This window comes from Leptodactylus fuscus, chromosome 2 (genome assembly GCF_031893055.1).
Source record: "Leptodactylus fuscus isolate aLepFus1 chromosome 2, aLepFus1.hap2, whole genome shotgun sequence".
Classification (NCBI taxonomy): Eukaryota; Metazoa; Chordata; class Amphibia; order Anura; family Leptodactylidae; genus Leptodactylus; species Leptodactylus fuscus.
Window position 1 is genome coordinate 63,896,887 of NC_134266.1, and position 21,515 is coordinate 63,918,401.

Here is a 21,515-nt window from a genome sequence, read left to right on the forward strand (position 1 = left end):
ATGGGGCTCAAGCAAGACTAAAACTGAGCCAGCCACTCCCCCCAAATGCACAATGCAACAAATAATCAGAGATTAGAGAACATTTGCGGCCATAGACAGATGCCAGCCAATGTGCTTCATCATAATCCTGTTCTTCCTTTAATTCCACTCAGGTTTCCAGAGCCAGAGTATTAATTGTAAATAATCTCTTACTACAAAGATCATTTGTTCATCCCCTAAGGATCTTCTAGAAATGATAAAACTGAACCGTTCAGTCATTTAATAATGAAATGGATGCCTCACTCATATGTACACATCGGGACTACAGAGAGCTACAGATACAAGGGAATGGTAGCATACATTTCTTAATCAGAAGTAGTAAGGCTGGCGTCTGCTCAGAAGGTGTCTGATAAAAAAAAATACAAAAACCTGACACCTATAACGAACACAAACGGACAGTAACTGATGGCCACATATGCTATCAGTTACTGTCCGTTATATGTTCATTGCCCATAGGACAGAAAAGTCCTGCATGTAGGATTTTTTTGTCCGCTTGAAAAAACGGACATGGTTGTAAATGGACCAGATAAACTATTTTTTTCCGCACATGCGATTATGAGGACTATAACATTTTTTTCAACAAATTTTTGCTTTTTTTTTTTTTTGATAATACATAGGGTCTTATTTTTATGGGGGTTTTGCATGTTTTTTCTTTTTTTTAGATGTGGAAAAATGTAAACAAGTAATGAAGGAAAATGTCTGTGTTTTTCACATTTCACTTGTTTTATAGGAAAAAGTCCTAATAAAATACTTTTTTTAAACAAAAAAAAGTTTTAATCTCAGTTACCTTAATTTTTATTTGGCACTAGCATCTACCCACGACTTCATCCGCGGATTAACGTTGGTGGTGAGCCGGTGATAGTAAAGCATGCGCGGCCACTTCTGATCCGCTGTGCGCTGCCACGCCTACTCTTGTGCGCCTCGGCCACATATGCTCCAAAGCCACCCCCGAGGTCTCTGCACCTAACGGCGGCCCCTTGCTACTTCCTGCCACTCTGGTACCTCGCGCTCCTGGGCCTTCCTGCCGTTGCGGGGCTGGGCCCCCTATGCTTTTTATGGCCCCGGGCCCCTCCCCCTGACCCGCGGCGCCATGGCCCGTGGTCCAATCCCCTTCTGGGACCGTTTTGTGGCACCCCTGTCCCCCTCTTCCTCCTGGAAGTGACAGATCCTCTTTGAGATAAATTTTCCAATTTTCATTGCAATGTTACCACTACTTATTTAATATAAATTGATTTGTGATGGGCACATTATTCAAGTATTAAATACCATCTATTAAAAAGACTTTATTTTTATACAAGAGCCAAAAAACCTCTCCATTTTAAAGATCCTATTGTTCATCCATTATATAGAAGCAATAAATCATACAGGATCTCTGATACAACAACATATATATTTGCTTTAGCAGCGTCATTCTGCCAACTGTAGCTGTATATCATACAGTGTAGCTATAAACTGCTGTAGCTGTTTGTGCAGTGTTATATGCTCCAAGAATATAGAGATGTGAGGTCATTATATGTGTCCATCACGGATAATGTGAGGTCTCTCTACTACTTAGAGCCGAAAAACAAACCATAGTCATTTTAAAAGTGTTCCAATTTTACTCTGGAGTCTTAGAGATGACATTTCATGCCATGCTTTAAGAGAAGTCATATACTTTATAGATATACTATAATTTTAAGACTTTCTATTTTATGCAGCAGTTTACCTTTCAACGTGGATTTAATAGCATTTTCTTTCATTTTTGGAAGTCAGTAGTACAGTTTTTTAAGAGATATTTATTAAAGGGATTCTATTAGAGATGAGCGAACAGTGTTCTATCGAACACATGTTCGATCGGATATCAGGGTGTTCGCCATGTTCGAATCGAATCGAACACCACGTGGTAAAGTGCGCCAAAATTCGATTCCCCTCCCACCTTCCCTGGCGCCTTTTTTGCACCAATAACAGCGCAGGGGAGGTGGGACAGGAACTACGACACCGGGGGCATTGAAAAAAATTGGAAAAAGTCATTGGCTGCCGAAATCAGGTGACCTCCATTTTAGACGAATAGTGGATTTCAAATCCGGGTCATATGAGAATGTGAACTTTGTGACTATGAGACAGGGATAGCTGTACAGGCAGGGATAGCTAGGGATAACCTTTATTTAGGGGGGAATGTTATTAAAAATAACTTTTTGGGGCTCTATCGGGTGTGTAATTGTGATTTTTGTGAGATAAACTTTTTCCCATAGGGATGCATTGGCCAGCGCTGATTGGCCGAATTCCGTACTCTGGCCAATCAGTGCTGGCCAATGCATTCTATTAGCTTGATGAAGCAGAGTGTGCACAAGGGTTCAAGCGCACCCTCGGCTCTGATGTAGCAGAGCCGAGGCTGCACAAGGGTTCAAGCACACCCTCGGCTCTGATGTAGGAGAGCCGAGGGTGCACTTGAACCCTTGTGCACCCTCAGCTCTGCTACATCAGAGCCGAGGGTGCGCTTGAACCCTTGTGCACACTCTGCTTCATCAAGCTAATAGAATGCATTGGCCAGCGCTGATTGGCCAATGTATTCTATTAGCCTGATGAAGTAGAGCTGAATGTGTGTGCTAAGCACACACATTCAGCTCTACTTCATCGGGCTAATAGAATGCATTGGCCAGCGCTGATTGGCCAGAGTACGGAACTCGACCAATCAGCGCTGGCTCTGCTGGAGGAGGCGGAGTCTAAGATCGCTCCACACCAGTCTCCATTCAGGTCCGACCTTAGACTCCGCCTCCTCCGGCAGAGCCAGCGCTGATTGGCCGAAGGCTGGCCAATGCATTCCTATGCGAATGCAGACTTAGCAGTGCTGAGTCAGTTTTGCTCAACTACACATCTGATGCACACTCGGCACTGCTACATCAGATGTAGCAATCTGATGTAGCAGAGCCGAGGGTGCACTAGAACCCCTGTGCAAACTCAGTTCACGCTAATAGAATGCATTGGCCAGCGCTGATTGGCCAATGCATTCTATTAGCCCGATGAAGTAGAGCTGAATGTGTGTGCTAAGCACACACATTCAGCACTGCTTCATCACGCCAATACAATGCATTAGCCAGTGCTGATTGGCCAGAGTACGGAATTCGGCCAATCAGCGCTGGCTCTGCTGGAGGAGGCGGAGTCTAAGGTCGGACCTGAATGGAGACTGGTGTGGAGCGATCTTAGACTCCGCCTCCTCCAGCAGAGCCAGTGCTGATTGGTCGAGTTCCGTACTCTGGCCAATCAGCGCTGGCCAATGCATTCTATTAGCCCGATGAAGTAGAGCTGAATGTGTGTGCTTAGCACACACATTCAGCTCTACTTCATCAGGCTAATAGAATACATTGGCCAATCAGCGCTGGCCAATGCATTCTATTAGCTTGATGAAGCAGAGTGTGCACAAGGGTTCAAGCGCACCCTCGGCTCTGATGTAGCAGAGCTGAGGGTGCACAAGGGTTCAAGTGCACCCTCGGCTCTCCTACATCAGAGCCGAGGGTGCGCTTGAACCCTTGTGCACACTCTGCTTCATCAAGCTAATAGAATGCATTGGCCAGCGCTGATTGGCCAGAGTACGGAATTCGGCCAATCAGCGCTGGCTCTGCTGGAGGAGGCGGAGTCTAAGATCGCTCCACACCAGTCTCCATTCAGGTCCGACCTTAGACTCCGCCTCCTCCAGCAGAGCCAGCGCTGATTGGCCGAATTCCGTACTCTGGCCAATCAGCACTGGCTAATGCATTGTATTGGCGTGATGAAGCAGTGCTGAATGTGTGTGCTTAGCACACACATTCAGCTCTACTTCATCGGGCTAATAGAATGCATTGGCCAATCAGCGCTGGCCAATGCATTCTATTAGCGTGAACTGAGTTTGCACAGGGGTTCTAGTGCACCCTCGGCTCTGCTACATCAGATTGCTACATCTGATGTAGCAGTGCCGAGTGTGCATCAGATGTGTAGTTGAGCAAAACTGACTCAGCACTGCTAAGTCTGCATTCGCATAGGAATGCATTGGCCAGCCTTCGGCCAATCAGTGCTGGCTCTGCCGGAGGAGGCGGAGTCTAAGGTCGGACCTGAATGGAGACTGGTGTGGAGCGATCTTAGACTCCGCCTCCTCCAGCAGAGCCAGCGCTGATTGGCCGAATTCCGTACTCTGGCCAATCAGCACTGGCTAATGCATTGTATTGGCGTGATGAAGCAGTGCTGAATGTGTGTGCTTAGCACACACATTCAGCTCTACTTCATCGGGCTAATAGAATGCATTGGCCAGCGCTGATTGGCCGAATTCCGTACTCTGGCCAATCAGCACTGGCTAATGCATTGTATTGGCGTGATGAAGCAGTGCTGAATGAGTGTGCTTAGCACACACATTCAGCTCTACTTCATCGGGCTAATAGAATGCATTGGCCAATCAGCGCTGGCCAATGCATTCTATTAGCGTGAACTGAGTTTGCACAGGGGTTCTAGTGCACCCTCGGCTCTGCTACATCAGATTGCTACATCTGATGTAGCAGTGCCGAGTGTGCATCAGATGTGTAGTTGAGCAAAACTGACTCAGCACTGCTAAGTCTGCATTCGCATAGGAATGCATTGGCCAGCCTTCGGCCAATCAGCGCTGGCTCTGCCGGAGGAGGCGGAGTCTAAGGTCGGACCTGAATGGAGACTGGTGTGGAGCTATCTTAGACTCCGCCTCCTCCAGCAGAGCCAGCGCTGATTGGTCGAGTTCCGTACTCTGGCCAATCAGCACTGGCCAATGCATTTCTATGGGGAAAAGTTAGCTTGCGAAAATCGCAAACTGACAGGGATTTCCATGAAATAAAGTGACTTTTATGCCCCCAGACATGCTTCCCCTGCTGTCCCAGTGTCATTCCAGGGTGTTGGTATCATTTCCTGGGGTGTCATAGTGGACTTGGTGACCCTCCAGACACGAATTTGGGTTTCCCCCTTAACGAGTTTATGTTCCCCATAGACTATAATGGGGTTCGAAACCCATTCGAACACTCGAACAGTGAGCGGCTGTTCGAATCGAATTTCGAACCTCGAACATTTTAGTGTTCGCTCATCTCTAGATTCTATCATTAAAACAGTATTTTTTCTGCCTACCACATCGGAATAGCCTTAAGAAAGGCTATTCGTCTCCTATCTTTAGATGCCTTCTCCGGGCCACCGTTCAGTGGAAATCTCTCGCAGCACTGGGGACGGGCCCCAGCAATCAAACAGCACTGGATGCATCCCCAATTCTGCGAGAGAACTCTCCAGCGCCGCCTCCATCTTCATCTGGAACGGCCTCTCTTCGCGTCTTCTTCCGGCGCTGGGTTCAAACTGTGCATGCCCACCGGCGGGTAAGCGCAGTCAGCTTTATCCAACAAATCAGCTTACCACGGCCTGTGGCCTTACTCACCAATCCCCGCTCCTGCTCATGGCCACCTCTGTTACCTGTCTGCCCTCCAAGGGGCAGCATGCATACCGTATCATGTTGCTGTCAGTAATGTCCTTATCATCAGTGAAGCGATATGGGGCAAACAGGACTCCCTGAATGGCTAAAGAGGAAGCGGAGATGGTCATGAGCAGAAATGGGGATTGGTAAGTAAATAGGGCCCGTTACTTGCTGGGGTTACTCTTGCAAGTAGTAGCCTATTTTTTTTTCCAAGCAACAGGGGTCCCTTGGGCACTCTAAGGTCCCAGGCCCTGTAGCAGCTGCTATGGCTTCTATGGTGATAATTACGCCACTGCCTATTAAGTCTAAGGCTGAAGGATTCGTTTCTGTAATGTGTGGATGGGATGCCAGTCACTTTACAGGTGCTGTAAAATGCAGCATTTTTTTGCCACGGCATTTCCGCCGGAACCAAACCACTACTTGTTCGCAATGTGGGCCTCGGCCTTAAGTATTACAAATTTCACTGATTAGTAGTCAATTTGCATATGTCTTATACCACACGTATCAGGCACATGTATATCAGTATGCATTACCTTAAATAGGTTTATGGGCTAAGAATATTGATTACCTATCCTAAGAATAGGTCTCAGTAGCAGATTGGAGCTGTGTCTGCAGCATTACAGCAGTGAGCGATAACTATGTGCTCGGCACAAGTTTATATTACAGAAGTGGGAAGGGGTTAAAAGGACAATATTGATGACCTATCCTAAGGATAGATCACGGGTATCAGACCAATGAGTGTCTAAGATCTGGCACCCCCACCAACCATCTATTCTCAGTAGAGATGAGCGAACACTAAAATGTTCGAGGTTCGAAATTCGATTCGAACAGCCGCTCACTGTTCGAGTGTTCGAATGGGTTTCGAACCCCATTATAGTCTATGGGGAACATAAACTCGTTAAGGGGGAAACCCAAATTCGTGTCTGGAGGGTCACCAAGTCCACTATGACACCCCAGGAAATGATACCAACACCCTGGAATGACACTGGGACAGCAGCGGAAGCATGTCTGGGGGCATAAAAGTCACTTTATTTCATGGAAATCCCTGTCAGTTTGCGATTTTCGCAAGCTAACTTTTCCCCATAGAAATGCATTGGCCAGTGCTGATTGGCCAGAGTACGGAACTCGACCAATCAGCGCTGGCTCTGCTGGAGGAGGCGGAGTCTAAGATAGCTCCACACCAGTCTCCATTCAGGTCCGACCTTAGACTCCGCCTCCTCCGGCAGAGCCAGCGCTGATTGGCCGAAGGCTGGCCAATGCATTCCTATGCGAATGCAGACTTAGCAGTGCTGAGTCAGTTTTGCTCAACTACACATCTGATGCACACTCGGCACTGCTACATCAGATGTAGCAATCTGATGTAGCAGAGCCGAGGGTGCACTAGAACCCCTGTGCAAACTCAGTTCACGCTAATAGAATGCATTGGCCAGCGCTGATTGGCCAATGCATTCTATTAGCCCGATGAAGTAGAGCTGAATGTGTGTGCTAAGCACACACATTCAGCACTGCTTCATCAAGCCAATACAATGCATTAGCCAGTGCTGATTGGCCAGAGTACGGAATTCGGCCAATCAGCGCTGGCCAATGCATTCTATTAGCCCGATGAAGTAGAGCTGAATGTGTGTGCTAAGCACACACATTCAGCACTGCTTCATCAAGCCAATACAATGCATTAGCCAGTGCTGATTGGCCAGAGTACGGAATTCGGCCAATCAGCGCTGGCTCTGCCGGAGGAGGCGGAGTCTAAGGTCGGACCTGAATGGAGACTGGTGTGGAGCGATCTTAGACTCCGCCTCCTCCAGCAGAGCCAGCGCTGATTGGTCGAGTTCCGTACTCTGGCCAATCAGCGCTGGCCAATGCATTCTATTAGCCCGATGAAGTAGAGCTGAATGTGTGTGCTTAGCACACACATTCAGCTCTACTTCATCAGGCTAATAGAATACATTGGCCAATCAGCGCTGGCCAATGCATTCTATTAGCTTGATGAAGCAGAGTGTGCACAAGGGTTCAAGCGCACCCTCGGCTCTGATGTAGCAGAGCTGAGGGTGCACAAGGGTTCAAGTGCACCCTCGGCTCTCCTACATCAGAGCCGAGGGTGCGCTTGAACCCTTGTGCAGCCTCGGCTCTGCTACATCAGAGCCGAGGGTGCGCTTGAACCCTTGTGCACACTCTGCTTCATCAAGCTAATAGAATGCATTGGCCAGCACTGATTGGCCAGAGTACGGAATTCGGCCAATCAGCGCTGGCCAATGCATCCCTATGGGAAAAAGTTTATCTCACAAAAATCACAATTACACACCCGATAGAGCCCCAAAAAGTTATTTTTAATAACATTCCCCCCTAAATAAAGGTTATCCCTAGCTATCCCTGCCTGTACAGCTATCCCTGTCTCATAGTCACAAAGTTCACATTCTCATATGACCCGGATTTGAAATCCACTATTCGTCTAAAATGGAGGTCACCTGATTTCGGCAGCCAATGACTTTTTCCAATTTTTTTCAATGCCCCCAGTGTCGTAGTTCCTGTCCCACCTCCCCTGCGCTGTTATTGGTGCAAAAAAGGCGCCAGGGAAGGTGGGAGGGGAATCGAATTTTGGCGCACTTTACCACGTGGTGTTCGATTCGATTCGAACATGGCGAACACCCTGATATCCGATCGAACATGTGTTCGATAGAACACTGTTCGCTCATCTCTAATTCTCAGAGCTGATTCATAGAGAATACTCACTTAGCTAGGTCAACAGAAAAAAAAAAAAAAAAAAACTTAAGAATTTTGGAAGGCAGAGAAGGAATCCGAGCATTAATGTATAAACTACCTTGCATCCTTAAAGGGTTAATATTAGAGAGAATTAGCAAACCTTTCACAGGTATTTTACCAAAACTTCAACCAAGGAAACAGCAAAACAAAGTGTCAGCATGGCTCCACCGAGGAGCTGAAACATTGCTGTGTTGAATATGCAGGCTTAATGAACTTCACATTTTACACCAAAACATCATGTGTTCTGCTTCTTCTACTTGATTTTTTATTTCAGAACACAATATACGATACAATACAATATACATTACCTTACATTTTTAGACTTACTTTCCCACTTGCATAATTCCCCTTCACAATATGTTACCCATATCCACAGAATAGGTAATTTGCAGATCAGTGGGGTCTGACTGCTGGAATTTGTAACTTTTTGAGCTTATTTATACAAAAAATTTTACCTTCACACCATTCATTCCACTTTTAAAAAGTGGGTGAGAAATTGGACATGGTTAGCTGTCTGGTCTGTACACAACATTCATCAAATGTGACCTTTTGAAAAGTCATACAATTGTCGCAATCTCACTCCAGTAATAGGGTGGCACAGAAGCGTTAGATTTATCGATGCGCCAAATTTATCAAACATTGGGGCAGATTTATTAAGATTTACATACAAGAGTTATAAGGGTAAATTCACATGGCGGAATTTGCATTCTGCGTGTAAACACTTCTGCGCGGCTAGACGCAGTGCACCGGCATCCACTCTCAGAATTCCATTCCAGATTAGGCCCAAAAAATGGGCCTAATCTGGAAGGAGCTTCGTGCTGCGGACACCGTAGCTGAGTCAGCCGTGTAATCCGCAGCAAAATAGGGCAGCTCACTTCTTTTTTTCTGCTACTAGCTAGCGGAAAATAGAAGTGAGTGGCTCCAATTGAAGTCAATGGGAGGTGTTTCTGGAGCCGGATTTTGAGACGGATTCCGCGTCACAATTTGGTCCAAAAAACTACATGTGAACATACCCTTAAACAGTGGCGTAACTAGGAATGGCGGGGCCCCATGGCAAACTTTTGACATGGGGCCCCCCTCCTTCCTGACCGACACCGAAGACCTTCACTGACCGACACACCCGGGCCCTGTGGCAACCGCTACCACTGCTACCATGGTAGTTACGCCCCTGCTCGGGGGTCCGAAAAGACCCCCAAGTATAATGATAGCAGCGGTAGCGGCTGTCACCGGGCCCCTAATGTCCCAGGCCTGTGGCAGCTGCCTCCGCTGCTATGGCGGTAGTTACGCCACTGCCCTTAAAGGACCCAAGAGGTGCAAAGCACAGCTGATTTATGAAGCAGCTCCGGCCTTTTAGTAAGTACCAGAATGGAGATCTATGCTAGTTAGGAACTACAGATTTTCTGTATAACTCAAGCCAGAAAACATGAGTTATAATAAATATGTTGGTCTGAGGCATCCCTATCCTGTTCCATTCCCCAAATTTTTTTGGAAAGTGTTAAACAAATGAAACAAATTTTCACTGCTATACACCAGAAAATTGGCAAAGAGTGGTTAATAAATCCCCTTATTGTGTGAAATCTAATAAATCTGGTGCAACTTACTCAAATTCCCACTATGGCAAATTCCATCCAAAGACTGTTTGAGAATTGTAAGTGATTAGAAAATCGGTTTGCCAGGAAGTAGAAACTTTTTCTAGGTTGTGCACTGCTGCCTAATATTATATAGTTAGATGCATTTGTTATAGTGTTATGAGTTTTTCAGAACATCCGTTTTCCAGATCCTACACACATAGAAGATATTTTTAGTTTAGATGTTCAAAGCTGCCTGACACCTTCACAAGAGTGGATTAGCTTAGAGTAACGTAACCCACTCCAGTGTCACAGCGATATCTCGGTGCGGCTAGAGATGAAAGATTTAGTCACATACAAGCAAACAAGCAACAGGTGATCAAACAAACAGCCTAACTGAATGTACAACCTCCATCTGGATTCTTTATTCCTCGGTCTCTACTGTTAGAAAAAAAAAACATGCTCACTACAATATATCTGGAAAATGCTGAGCCAAAGCCCCTAAAAGTTGATGTTAAAAGCATGAATTTACATATAGGCACAGTAGGTTCGGTGCTATAGTCAATACTAGTAGAGGGGTGTCTGCTAAAAAAGAGAAAATTTACACATGAAATACATAGGCCGGTGTGTTTTATATGTAAATCAAGTTAATGAGGCGCTTATAATTATGTGGGAGTGAGAGGACGACAACCAGAAGAAGAAAACAACAATAATGGTGGAATTACAATTTATATACAATCCATAAGAATAAAGCCCTCAGACAGCTTTTGTCAGAAAAATAAAGATGTTATAGGGGCCACACGGTGGCTCAGTGGTTAGCACTGCAGCCTTGCAGCGCTGGAGTCCTGGTGTTCAAATCCCGCCAAGGGCAAAAAAAACCATCTGCAAGGAGTTTGTATGTTCTCCCCGTGTTTGCATGGATTTCCATCCCATATTCCAAAGACATACTGATAGGGAAAAAAATGTACATTGTGAGCCCTATGTGGGGCTCATAATCTACATTAAAAAAAAAAAAAAAAAAAAAAAAAAAAAAGAAAAAGATGTTATGTAAAATATTGCTCTTGGAAAACAGCAATAAATAGACATTTAATACGCAGAACAGGCCTGTCCTTAAATGGTTAAAGGAGTTTTAGATATATAAAAATCAGTGATAGGGGTTTGCAGATAGGTTAAAAAAAATGGCAGCGCTCCCTGATCCTTTGCAACTGCTGTTAAGAAGACACCTGAGTCCCCAACTGGACTCCACTTCCTACTCTTGTCCCGAAACAGCAGGAAATGGTTAGGAATGTCCAATTAGCCAATCACTGGATCTGCGAGATCTGTAATGGGGACCCTAGGTGCCTTTTGCCACTTAGAATAATGGTAAATTTTATGTGACAGAGAGAAGTTTGGTAGGAACTGCTAACGCTGCACCCTCACCAGAACCCAGCTTATTAATTCAGCCCCACGGATAGGTTAGAGTCCCTGTGTCTTCCCTGTCTTCCCAGCCCATTTGTTGCAAGATACGGGGGCATGCTCAAGTCCAGTGAAGGGTGTCTAACTGTAATGGGCGAGGTGTAGTCAGACTAAAGTAGTCTGGAAGCTGATGCCTGAGTACAAAGACCAGTGCCATATCATAGACTGCTAGAAAATTGGTTTCCCCGTATGGGAGGGACTGTGTCCTGCTTAACAAGAATTGCAAAATATGAAGTGCACAAAACTGCAGCAGGAGTACAGTTGTGACAACGCCAAGTTTCTGGCAGTGCATTGCGGAGATGACCATGAGAGCGGGGTTCTGACCAGCATAAGTAGACGCTGAGATGTTGATGTTACACTGAGTTGGTGTCACACAGACAATCCTAGATTGAGTAGATGTTGAGATGTAGGTTCCAGAACTATATTGCGAGTTTCAGCAAAGTCCAAGCCAACCTAGTTTCCTGTTGTAAGGGTCAGTGCACGCTGATTTTGATGCTGAATCTGCCTCAAAATCAGCCTTCAAAAAAAGCCTCCCAATAGAGTTCTATTGGGAGGCTTTTTCTGGAGGCTGATTTTGAGACGTATTTAGCGTCAAAATCAGCACCAAAAAACTCAGTGTGCACTGACCCTAAGGCAGCTTGGAAACTGTCACACTAGATGACTCAATTCAACTGGTCTCATTGTGCCACTTCTGTTATCCACTCTACCATCAAGGGTCACTGCCCACTAGCTCCTAATTGATAAAGGGGCACACCACTGCTACGAAATTCTGACCCTTTTACAATCAGCAAATATAAAGCAATTAAATGTCCATGAATTGGAGCAATCCATGGAGCGGTGTAAAATAAATAAATAAAAAGCATACGCCCCTACCCCCTGCATTCTGTTGTCCACTGCCTGCGTCCAGTCAGTCTCGTGCCTCTGCTGTATTGCCAGTGATGTTTGTGATCACTGATTGTTCTCAGCAATCACTTGAGACTCAGGACTTCTGGCAATGTCAAAGCAGCAAATACCAGAGTGCCTGGGACATAGGAGTAGGTATTTAGTAATAATTAGAATATTTTACACCCGGCCGCCTCACAGGTTGCTCCACTTCGTGGAAAACCCCTGTAAGAATCATAATGACTGGAAAAATACTTCTGCATTATCTATTAAATAGTCATGCCACAAAGCACTCTTACCATCCAATCCAGGTAAGACTGTCCTTCTCATAGCTAGGACCAGGCCCAATGGAGAACCAAATAGGAAAAAGTCTGACACCTCAAAGTCAAAACGGCCCAGGTTTTCTTCACAAAGATTGGAGCTCCCTGTCCTGGGAAAGTCCATATCGTCTTTCAGGACACTTGAATGAATGCTGGTGAAAAAATGGTAAAAAATCGTTTCAATCCATTATCCAAATAACTGATGTCTAAGTAAGTTAGGAATCCAAAGTGCTGTTTTAATTTGGAGTGGATTTTAGGGGGTGGGGAGAACAACCAGATTGCTAGGTAGCCCTACTGGTTAGAAAAGACATGTCTAAAGCCCAATTTTTGGCTATCCTCGGCAGTGTTGTAGACTCTGAATGAAGTAGTAATACACTAGCATGACCAGTGCTCCATTCCAATACATAGAATATAAGAACCTAATATAAACCTAACTCCATGCAAACAAGCTGTGCTCTGTAGTAACAGCCAGCATAACACTAACCCACATATACCTACCTAGATAGGAAAGCGTGATGTTGGGTTATGGTATCACAGTCATAAGTAGAAGAATCACTCTGTTTCCTCAGTAAAGGTGGCCTGGGTTCTCCATTGTCCAAAACTCCTGAGATGTCAATATTGCTTTTGCTGAGCCGCTTAGTCCCTCGCAGGTTGGCACCACCTTCACTCGATAGAATAGGATTATCCTTATGAAATGATAGAAAAAGAAAACCTTTCATTAGGAAAATGTAACTGCAAAGTCCTTGTACAATAAGGCAGTAGAAAGTCATATATTAGACACAAGTCTTTTATAGAACAGCCAGAATGTAATACAAGCTAAGTATAACATCTCTGCCTGTTCAGACCTCTGTGCCACCCTCCGCATGCGCTCTGCAGTGCGGAAGGTATGTTCAGTTTTTATTCCTTGCGTTGTTCTTCTTGTATTGTCTGAACACTGTCCTATTCCCTGACCTCTGTAATTGATTTTCCACTACACCCATCTCCTTCACCTTGGTTTCCCTCTGCTCCTCTAATAGTTAATCTTAGCCTTACCTGTGTGATTGACAGCCTATCTACCAATCAAGTCTTGGCTGGGTTCCCATATTCAGGTAATTTGTCTATACAGGTTTGCTGGCTATTGAGACTCTTTCCTTGCTAAGCGCTTATTAGACCTGTGCAGCAGGTGTGTCCATAACATCAAAGTCGCAGCCTGTTCCATTGTGCAGTCCAGCAGTTATAGAGTTAATTCCCTTTGCAGCAGCCGGGCGTGGTCGTCTGTCTGACTGACTGGGGTGTCGACCAATGTACACTTGGCGTGGGCAGCTGGGCTCTTTGCTTGTGACCGCCCCTTCCCTATTTAAGGGTGCTGGTCTGGACGCCCGGCGCTCTAAGATCAATCTTAAAACCTAAATGATGTGTGTGCGCGCACATGCACATGCGCATGGGTTCCAGCCTGAATAATCTTAGTTGGCCCTAGCTAGTAAATGCCCTGAGATAGTAATGCCATTGTTAGTTGGGCAGCATGCTGCCTTGTGTGTTGTGTGTGAATATTCTCATTTGGCCGTTTTACCCCTAAGTCAGTATTCACACTGATTGGTTTGGCAGTAAGCTGCCTTGTGAGTTGGGTGGAACTGTAGCACACAGTGTTTAGTTGGTCTCTGTCTAGTCCAGGAGTTCTGGCTAGACAGTTTTGTTTATTGTAGCGACTGCTCTGAAGCTGTACAGGTCCCTGTGATTTAACAGGAGCACAACTGGTTAGTGTAGTTTGCTGGCAGTGACACTAACTGCCAGACCGTGTTCACACTACAGTGTTCAGCAGTTCAGAGTCCAGTAGGGCTCCGCAGAGTTTTTGTTTGTTTAGTTTTTTTTTAATAAACCCTGCTGACCGTAACAGCTCTGCTCTTGATATTGTATTTTATTACTTCTGACCTTGGCTTCCCTTGTTACTACTCTTTAGGATTATGATTTGGTACTGTTTGTCTCTATGGTTTGACCTTCTCTTGCTGACTCTGCTTCTGTGTTGTGTTGTTTTGTCTGGTTCTGTGTAACACTTATTCAGAGAAGGGACTGTCGCCCAGTTGCCCTGTTCCCGCCTACAGTAGCTGAAGCAAGTAGGCAGGGGCTGGGTCAAGTTTACAACTCACTGTTTCTGTCATTTTGTTCCTTCCTGGTTTCAGCAGCAACACTGAGGAATTGCTCAATAAGCAAAGCAATTCCCTTCACAAAGACACTGGCAACCTGACTTCATGGTAATAGGAATCAAAGTGACAGAAGATTTGCTACCACACTTACAGCAATGATTACAGTAGATTGTGTCAGGTTGTGCAGTAATACACCCAGTTGACAAGCAGAATGGTCATACCTAGTTGTCACTTTACTAACAAATAATAGAGGCACATCACAACACAGAAAAGATGGCCCACAATTGTTCCTACAGGACTCCTAGAGAAAGCCTGAGAGTCCTGCTCACTCCATCCTCACACTGCTGATGGACAGGTTTTAGTCTATACAGACTAATCCTGGAAGAGTCATTCATTTAGTGTGGGCGGGGGGTTGCAGACTTACTTACTTTCTATGCGAGTTCCGGCAACAGTCATACATAGTTTAACATGAAAAATATATATCCCTGTGTTCAACATCCTCAGCTCCATCTTATGATAGAGGGACATAAGAGAACCAATAAATATTTTTAAAATAAAAATTGATTATTTTTCATTATAAATGTTTGCTGGGTCTTTCTATAAGATCACCTATAACTTGTTCAGCTAACACAGTAGGTAATGAGGCATGACTGATGGTATCCTTCATCATTCAGGTACATAAGGTGATATACGTGCAGCCCGTACAAGGTTATGTTATGCATTAAAATAGGATTGTGCCATATGGGAATTGCACAGGTTCCAGGAAATTTAATATCCCTTATGTTTTCATCTACACCCAGCATTCACACACTAGCACTAGTCCTAATCTGAGTTTGTCCATCTGTGCAGATTATGTATCATGTGAATAAAATGCTGGTACTGATCTGTGCCAATAAAAAATCCTAAATGAGAAGCAAAAAAAAAAAAAAATCCTTTTACATCTATTCAGTAGAGGTCCCCTCAGACTTACTCTGTTCACATCTGCGTCCAACGTTTCAAAGTTCTGTTCTATCATAGAAGCAGAAAAATGGAATCAGCGGCAATGCCAGATCCGTAACAGCACCCAAAGGACCCCAATTACTATCACTGAGTCCATCTACCCAGAAAATAGTGCTGTATACTGCATTTTTTTTTTTTTTTTAATTCAACAATTTTTATTTATTTTCCAAATTATGGGAGGGGGGGGGGGAGGGTACAGAAAGCAAGAACGGGGTGGGATGGGGGGGAGGGAGAAAACACTCGGGTCCAATGCCCGAAAAATACAGAGGCTACAATGAACATTACAAGAAAGTCATAAAACATGTTGCCCGTTACAAAAAAAAAAGAAAAAAGAAAATCATACACCTATGCATGTTGCAGAGAAATTCTCAAGAGGTCAGTAGCGTAGAGGGAGGGAAAGGGGGTGGGCGGGGAGTAGGGGATAAAGGAAGAGAGAGAAGCCTAGAAAGGGGGAGAAGAAGAAAGGGGAGGGGGGGGGAAGTACCATGCGTGAGAGGGGTAATTAATCAACACCTAATTTAACAAAGAGTAGGGATATCGAGTCCCTAGCAGTAGCAGGTTCACTGTGGTATCTACAAAGCAGTCCATAACGAAGGATCTATCTAGAAACTAGCCATGGTGTCCAGACCTTCCTGTATGCGTCGTATGTCCTATTGGACCAACCTAACAATTCTTCGAAGTGAGATATTTCAGAGACCCTAGCTTCCCACACCTGGATCGGTGGCGTAATAGGTTGGAGCCAAAATTGAGGAATAAGAAGTTTTGCTGCAGCTAACATTTGCGTGACCAGGATATCCCTGCGTGGAGAATATGTCTCATTTGGAAGAGCCAGAAAAATCACCTCTGGGGACAGCCGTATCCTCTTTGACGTCACTTTCTGTATTTGTTGCTCGACCGCTTCCCAGTAGGGTGTAATAAGTGGGCACGTCCACCAGATGTGAAGCAAGCTACCTACATGGGATGAGCATCTCCAACACTTGTCATCATCAGCTAGGCCTCTGAGATGCAGCCATTCAGGAGTCCTGTACCACCTGGAGACAAGTTTGTAGTGAGCTTCTTTCAGCCGAATACATGGAGAGAACCCCTGGGAGGATTGTAGGATCTTCGAGACTTCTTCGGCTGTTAGTGTAATGTGTAGATCGAGTTCCCAAGTACTCAGAAAAGCCGGCTTGTAGGGCGTTGGAGGAGCAATGAACCTCTTTAGGAGTACTGCAGTTTTGCGGAGCATTATGGTCTTAGATTGTAGGAGTTTCTCAAAATTAGTCAGTGTAGACCAGTCTTTCTCAAAGTGGGCGATAACGCTCCCTTGTGGGCGCTGGAGGCCTATAGGGGGGCAGTAAAGGGCACAGAGAAGATGGGGGGCGTTGAAGCAGTTTAGGGGGGCGATGGCTAATTTAAAGGGGTGGTATCATAACAATGATTCTATCTATACTGCTTGTTAATGTTAATTGTTAATGTTAATGATTTAAGACTTTTCCTAAATACACTGCTTCAGCAAAACTGCTTTATTTGTCCACTATCTTACTTCATTCACTTCATTGCTGAGGGAGCCACATGACGTAGCTCCCTGCTGTGTGGGGGGAGAGAGGGGGGGGGGGCTGAGTGTACGGAGCCAGCCTGTGTCTGCACCACACATACACATCACATACACATCACCTAGCTCCCTGCTGTGAGATAGAGGGGGTGTGTGGAATAAGTGCTGCTTTCTTATATAAAGCAGTCTAAATCCTACTGGGCTAAAGGACCTGGTCTCTCTGTTCACTAGGATAAAGCTTTATTATATAGAGCAGGCTGCTAGTGGGCAGAGGAGCCAGGTCCTTTAGGAAACTCCGTACAAGGTAAATCCAAGTCTACAGCACCTTTTGATGACATCACAGGCCCTTCAGTCATCCCATAGGATCACGCTATGTGGTGGGCGGAGCTACACGCTAAATTGGGGGTGGGGCTAATTGACGCGAGCAAACAGGAAGAAAGAAGATTTTTAGGCAGCTTAGAAGGCAGATCAAGCTTCATGAGGCTACCCCTTTAAAATTGTTTATTTTCTTTTAACACAAACTTTACCGCTCCTTTACGCTTAACGCGCGTTTCCTCGTGTAACGCCATCTAGGGGACTAGACAGTAACTATTTCCTGTCCAAAAGTTGTCAAACTGTACCATAGATGGCGGTAAGCTCCAATGCGAAGCGAGAAGTTTCTAGTCCATTCTCGAAAGTACTAGGCCCGCCCGCTGCCTCATATAAAAGCGCACGCGCCATCATGTCACAGCCAGTCATGTCATTCGACAATATTACGAAAACAAGTGAATTTAGCCGCTAAAAAAATTGGGGGGGCGCTAGAAAATAATTAATTCTCGAAGTGGGCGGTAGACAAAATAAGTTTGAGAACCTCTGGTGTAGACCGTAATCGAAACTTCTCCCTGAATTGTTCAAGGGTGTGTTTCAAGTGTTGTTCATGTAAGAAGGTAAGTAGAGGCAGAGGTAGTAATCTCAAGTCTATGTGATCTTGGGACATGGGGGCGTCTCGGAGGAAAGTTTGTAGTGAAGTGGAGCTTAACTTTGCCCACATGGAATCATAAGGAGTCTGTGGCACTTTCAGAAGCGCTGGGATCACGCTCATTGGCATCAAAGGAGAGGGGGATGGAACAAGTTCCTTTCCATGATCCCTCCATATTTCAATTGCGCCTCTCAGTAGGGGGTTCCTAGCCACTGATGTCCTGAGAGTTTTAGGCGGTAACCAAAGATTCTGCAGCTCAGTCATAGAAGGCTCAAACACGTCAACGGTGATAGGATGGGTGAGATGTGCCCACCATCTAAGCTGGATTGCTTGATAGTATTTCCTTTATACTGCATTATTTTACCCAGGCTCCTTACTGAATCAGCAAGGAGCCTCCTAACAGAGCAGATGTGGGTAAGGTTTGTTAAGATCCTTGTTAACAAACTAAGAATGGGGGATGTCTAGATCTCAACCTGCCAGTTTTATACTGAAGAAGTAATGGTGGGTGACACATGTACTACTGGAATGTACAACTAATTCTGAGGCAATCGCTGCACCGGAGCCAGAGGATGCCAGTTCAGTAATATGAAAGCTCAGAACTACTATATATTGAGTTTAAAGGGGTTGTCCCATCTCAAGGATCCTATCTATACTGCTAACTTATGTGGATTTAAGATTTTTCCTAAATACATTGCTTTAGCAACACTGCTTTGTTTGGCCGCTATCTGAGGTTATTCACTTCATTGTTTACACTGGGTTTCCATAACTAAGGACCTGGGGATGATCTTATCTCTCCACCCAGGACAAGTGATGTAGCTCCTTGCTCTCAGCAGGGGAGGGGGAGCTGAGTCCTCGGAGCAGCTTGTATTTCTGAGCTGTTTATCTCCGGCTCTTCCAGTTATCAGCTCTGCTAATTGAATTTTGCTGATAAGGGATGAGACAGGGAGTCTATTACCTCTGTATGTAAGCACAGACCTAAAACAGAGTTTATTCCAAGTTGTCTCTTGGTCCTGTAGCATGTAAGTATGGGATTCTCATCACCTATCAAATCCAGCTCTGCTACATCAGCTTCATATTCTGCATCTTCCAGTGATACTGTGGTAATTTATGTACAACTATCCCTAATTACTGACTGCAAACATACTGCTATGAAGAGTGCTAGCAGAGCTGGCTTTGTCTGGGAGACAGCAAGTGAAACCCCGCCCACCAATGAACTGAGAAAACCAGAAAGTGAACAGAGCACACTTTCTGCAAGTTGGTGAACAATCGAGTTGGGAATACCCCTTTAAGGGGTGCATATGCAGCCTGTGAATAACATGGACATGACACATCCATATAAAACAGATATGTGAAGGAGGCAGTTTGTGTGATTATTTTTTTCACTTTGGATGTGCAGCATGGTTTTACAATAAGTAACCAATATCATTGTGGATGTAATATGTGGCACACTCGGGTTGACTAAACGGAGGTAGCCATGAAGAAGTGAATTGGATGTTACCTGATTGAATAATCCAGTAGTTAATGGTCTAAAGTAGCTTTGTTGAGCCTTATATCAGAAGCACTATATAGTGTGGGCAGCCTATGATGGGTACAATATACTGTATGGGAGTTAATAATGGAGGCACTATATTGTATGGGGGGCACTAAAAGGGGCAATATGTAAGTATATTCAAAACCATGCCTTCACTCCTTATAAACTTGGCTGGTGTGCCAGTTTTCGATGGTTTATCCCCCAGCAGCATTCAGGAGAACATATTGCTGAATTCCTCGGGTAGAAATTTATCAATGTGTCTATTATAAATGTCCCCAGTTTTAAAGCCTCTAAAAAGTGAAGTTTTGCCTCAGATATAATAAAATTGTTAATAAAAAAAAAAAGACTACTTTGCTATAATTCAGCAAAGGGTTAGAATAGATTGAAATAATTTTTTTGTAAATACAGATAAAGATCAAGGCTATTCCCTAAGAGTAGTATCAACTTTTACCACTAGATGGCAAACACACTACTGTCATAGGTATACAGTGCAGAGCATTTCAGAGGATAGTATACCGAAGTTATCATGGACTTCACAACATACAATGATAAGCTTTATTTGTAGAATATTTTATCACTGATCACCAACCATTCTTCTACACAAGCTTGTATTTTTATTACTACGCAGGTTAGAAGCATCTTGAAGGTACTTATTACTATCAACAAAAGTGGCTCTGAAATCCACAGTTTATATTTCCAACCATAATTCTAGTACTGGAGCCATTCCCTTTGTAAGTGTTAGCTTTCAGATATAGAGCCGGGAATGTGTATTAACAACACACTTCTTGAATCTTCCTTGAAATCAACACCTGAGGAGACTTACTAAACTAAATGTGCCATAAGTCTGGCTTACGCTAGGTTCACACTAGCATTCGGATTCCCGTTCATGGGGTCCACTTTTCTCTGCATTTTTTAAGCGGTTTGGGATGCAAATCCCAATCTGATAGTAAGCGCTAGTGTGAATTCAGCCTTAACTTGCACCCAAAAAAATTATTGCACATGTTTTGCACCACATTTCCTATTCATTTTGGATGATTTTGTGACATGCCTGACAATGAGGCATGGCTTTAAGGCGAATTTGTCATGTCCCAAATGCCTCCCACGTTAATAACAGAGGCCTTTAACAGGAGCAAAAACACTTTTATGGACACAAACTGATGAATCATCTTTTTATGGTTATGCAAATAAGCCCGAAAGTGCATCGGGGACGTCTCATTTACCAAATTGGTTTACAGACAACTGTGATGAAGAGACTGAACATGGCAATCCCAGTTAAACGGTGGATAACTGTGAATTGAGAAGTTGGTGTCCTCCACAAAACTGAAAATCAGTTAAAGGGATCCTATCATTAAAACTCATTTTTTTCTGCCTACCATGTAGGAATAGCCTTAAGAAAAACTATTCCTCTCCTACCTTTAGATGTCTTCTCCGCGTCGTCATTCGGTAGAAATCCCGGTTTTCGCCAGTATGCAAATGAGTTCTCTTGCAGCACTGGGGGCAGTCCTCAGCACTCAAACAGCACTTGGGGTGTCCCCAATGTTGTGAGTGAACTCTCCAGCGCTGACTCCATCTTCTTCAGGAATGGGTCTTCTTCGCATCTTCTTCCGGCAGTGGCTTCAAACTTCTAGGCCTCGGGCAGCCGACTGTGCATGCCTGCCGTCCACAAGAAAATGGCCGCTTACACAATACTGTGTAAGCAGCCATTTTCTTGTGGCTGTGGGCATGCGCAGTTGGCTCTGCCTGAGGCCCAAGGCCTAGAAGTTTGAAGCCACCGCCGGAAGAAGATGCGAAGAAGACCCGTTCCTGAAGAAGATGGAGGCAGCGCTGGAGAGTTCTCTCGCAGCATTGGGAAGGCCCCCAGTGCTGTTTGAGCGCTGGGGCCCTCCTCCAGTGTTGCGAGAGAACTCATTTGCATACCGATGAA

At 44.8% G+C, this 21,515-nt stretch overlaps 1 protein-coding gene across 1 annotated transcript in view; it reads right to left on the reverse strand.

Moving 5' to 3' along the window:
* The window catches only part of PITPNM3 (PITPNM family member 3), a 425,437-nt gene that overhangs the window by 56,107 nt on the left and 347,815 nt on the right, over nucleotides 1-21,515 (reverse strand). The window contains exons 8-9 of the mRNA XM_075263884.1: nucleotides 12,948-13,135; nucleotides 12,429-12,601 (exon numbers count right to left, since the gene is read on the reverse strand). Of these exons, the coding sequence (XP_075119985.1) occupies nucleotides 12,429-12,601; nucleotides 12,948-13,135 (361 nt within the window). The remainder of the gene's footprint in view (nucleotides 1-12,428; nucleotides 12,602-12,947; nucleotides 13,136-21,515) is intronic.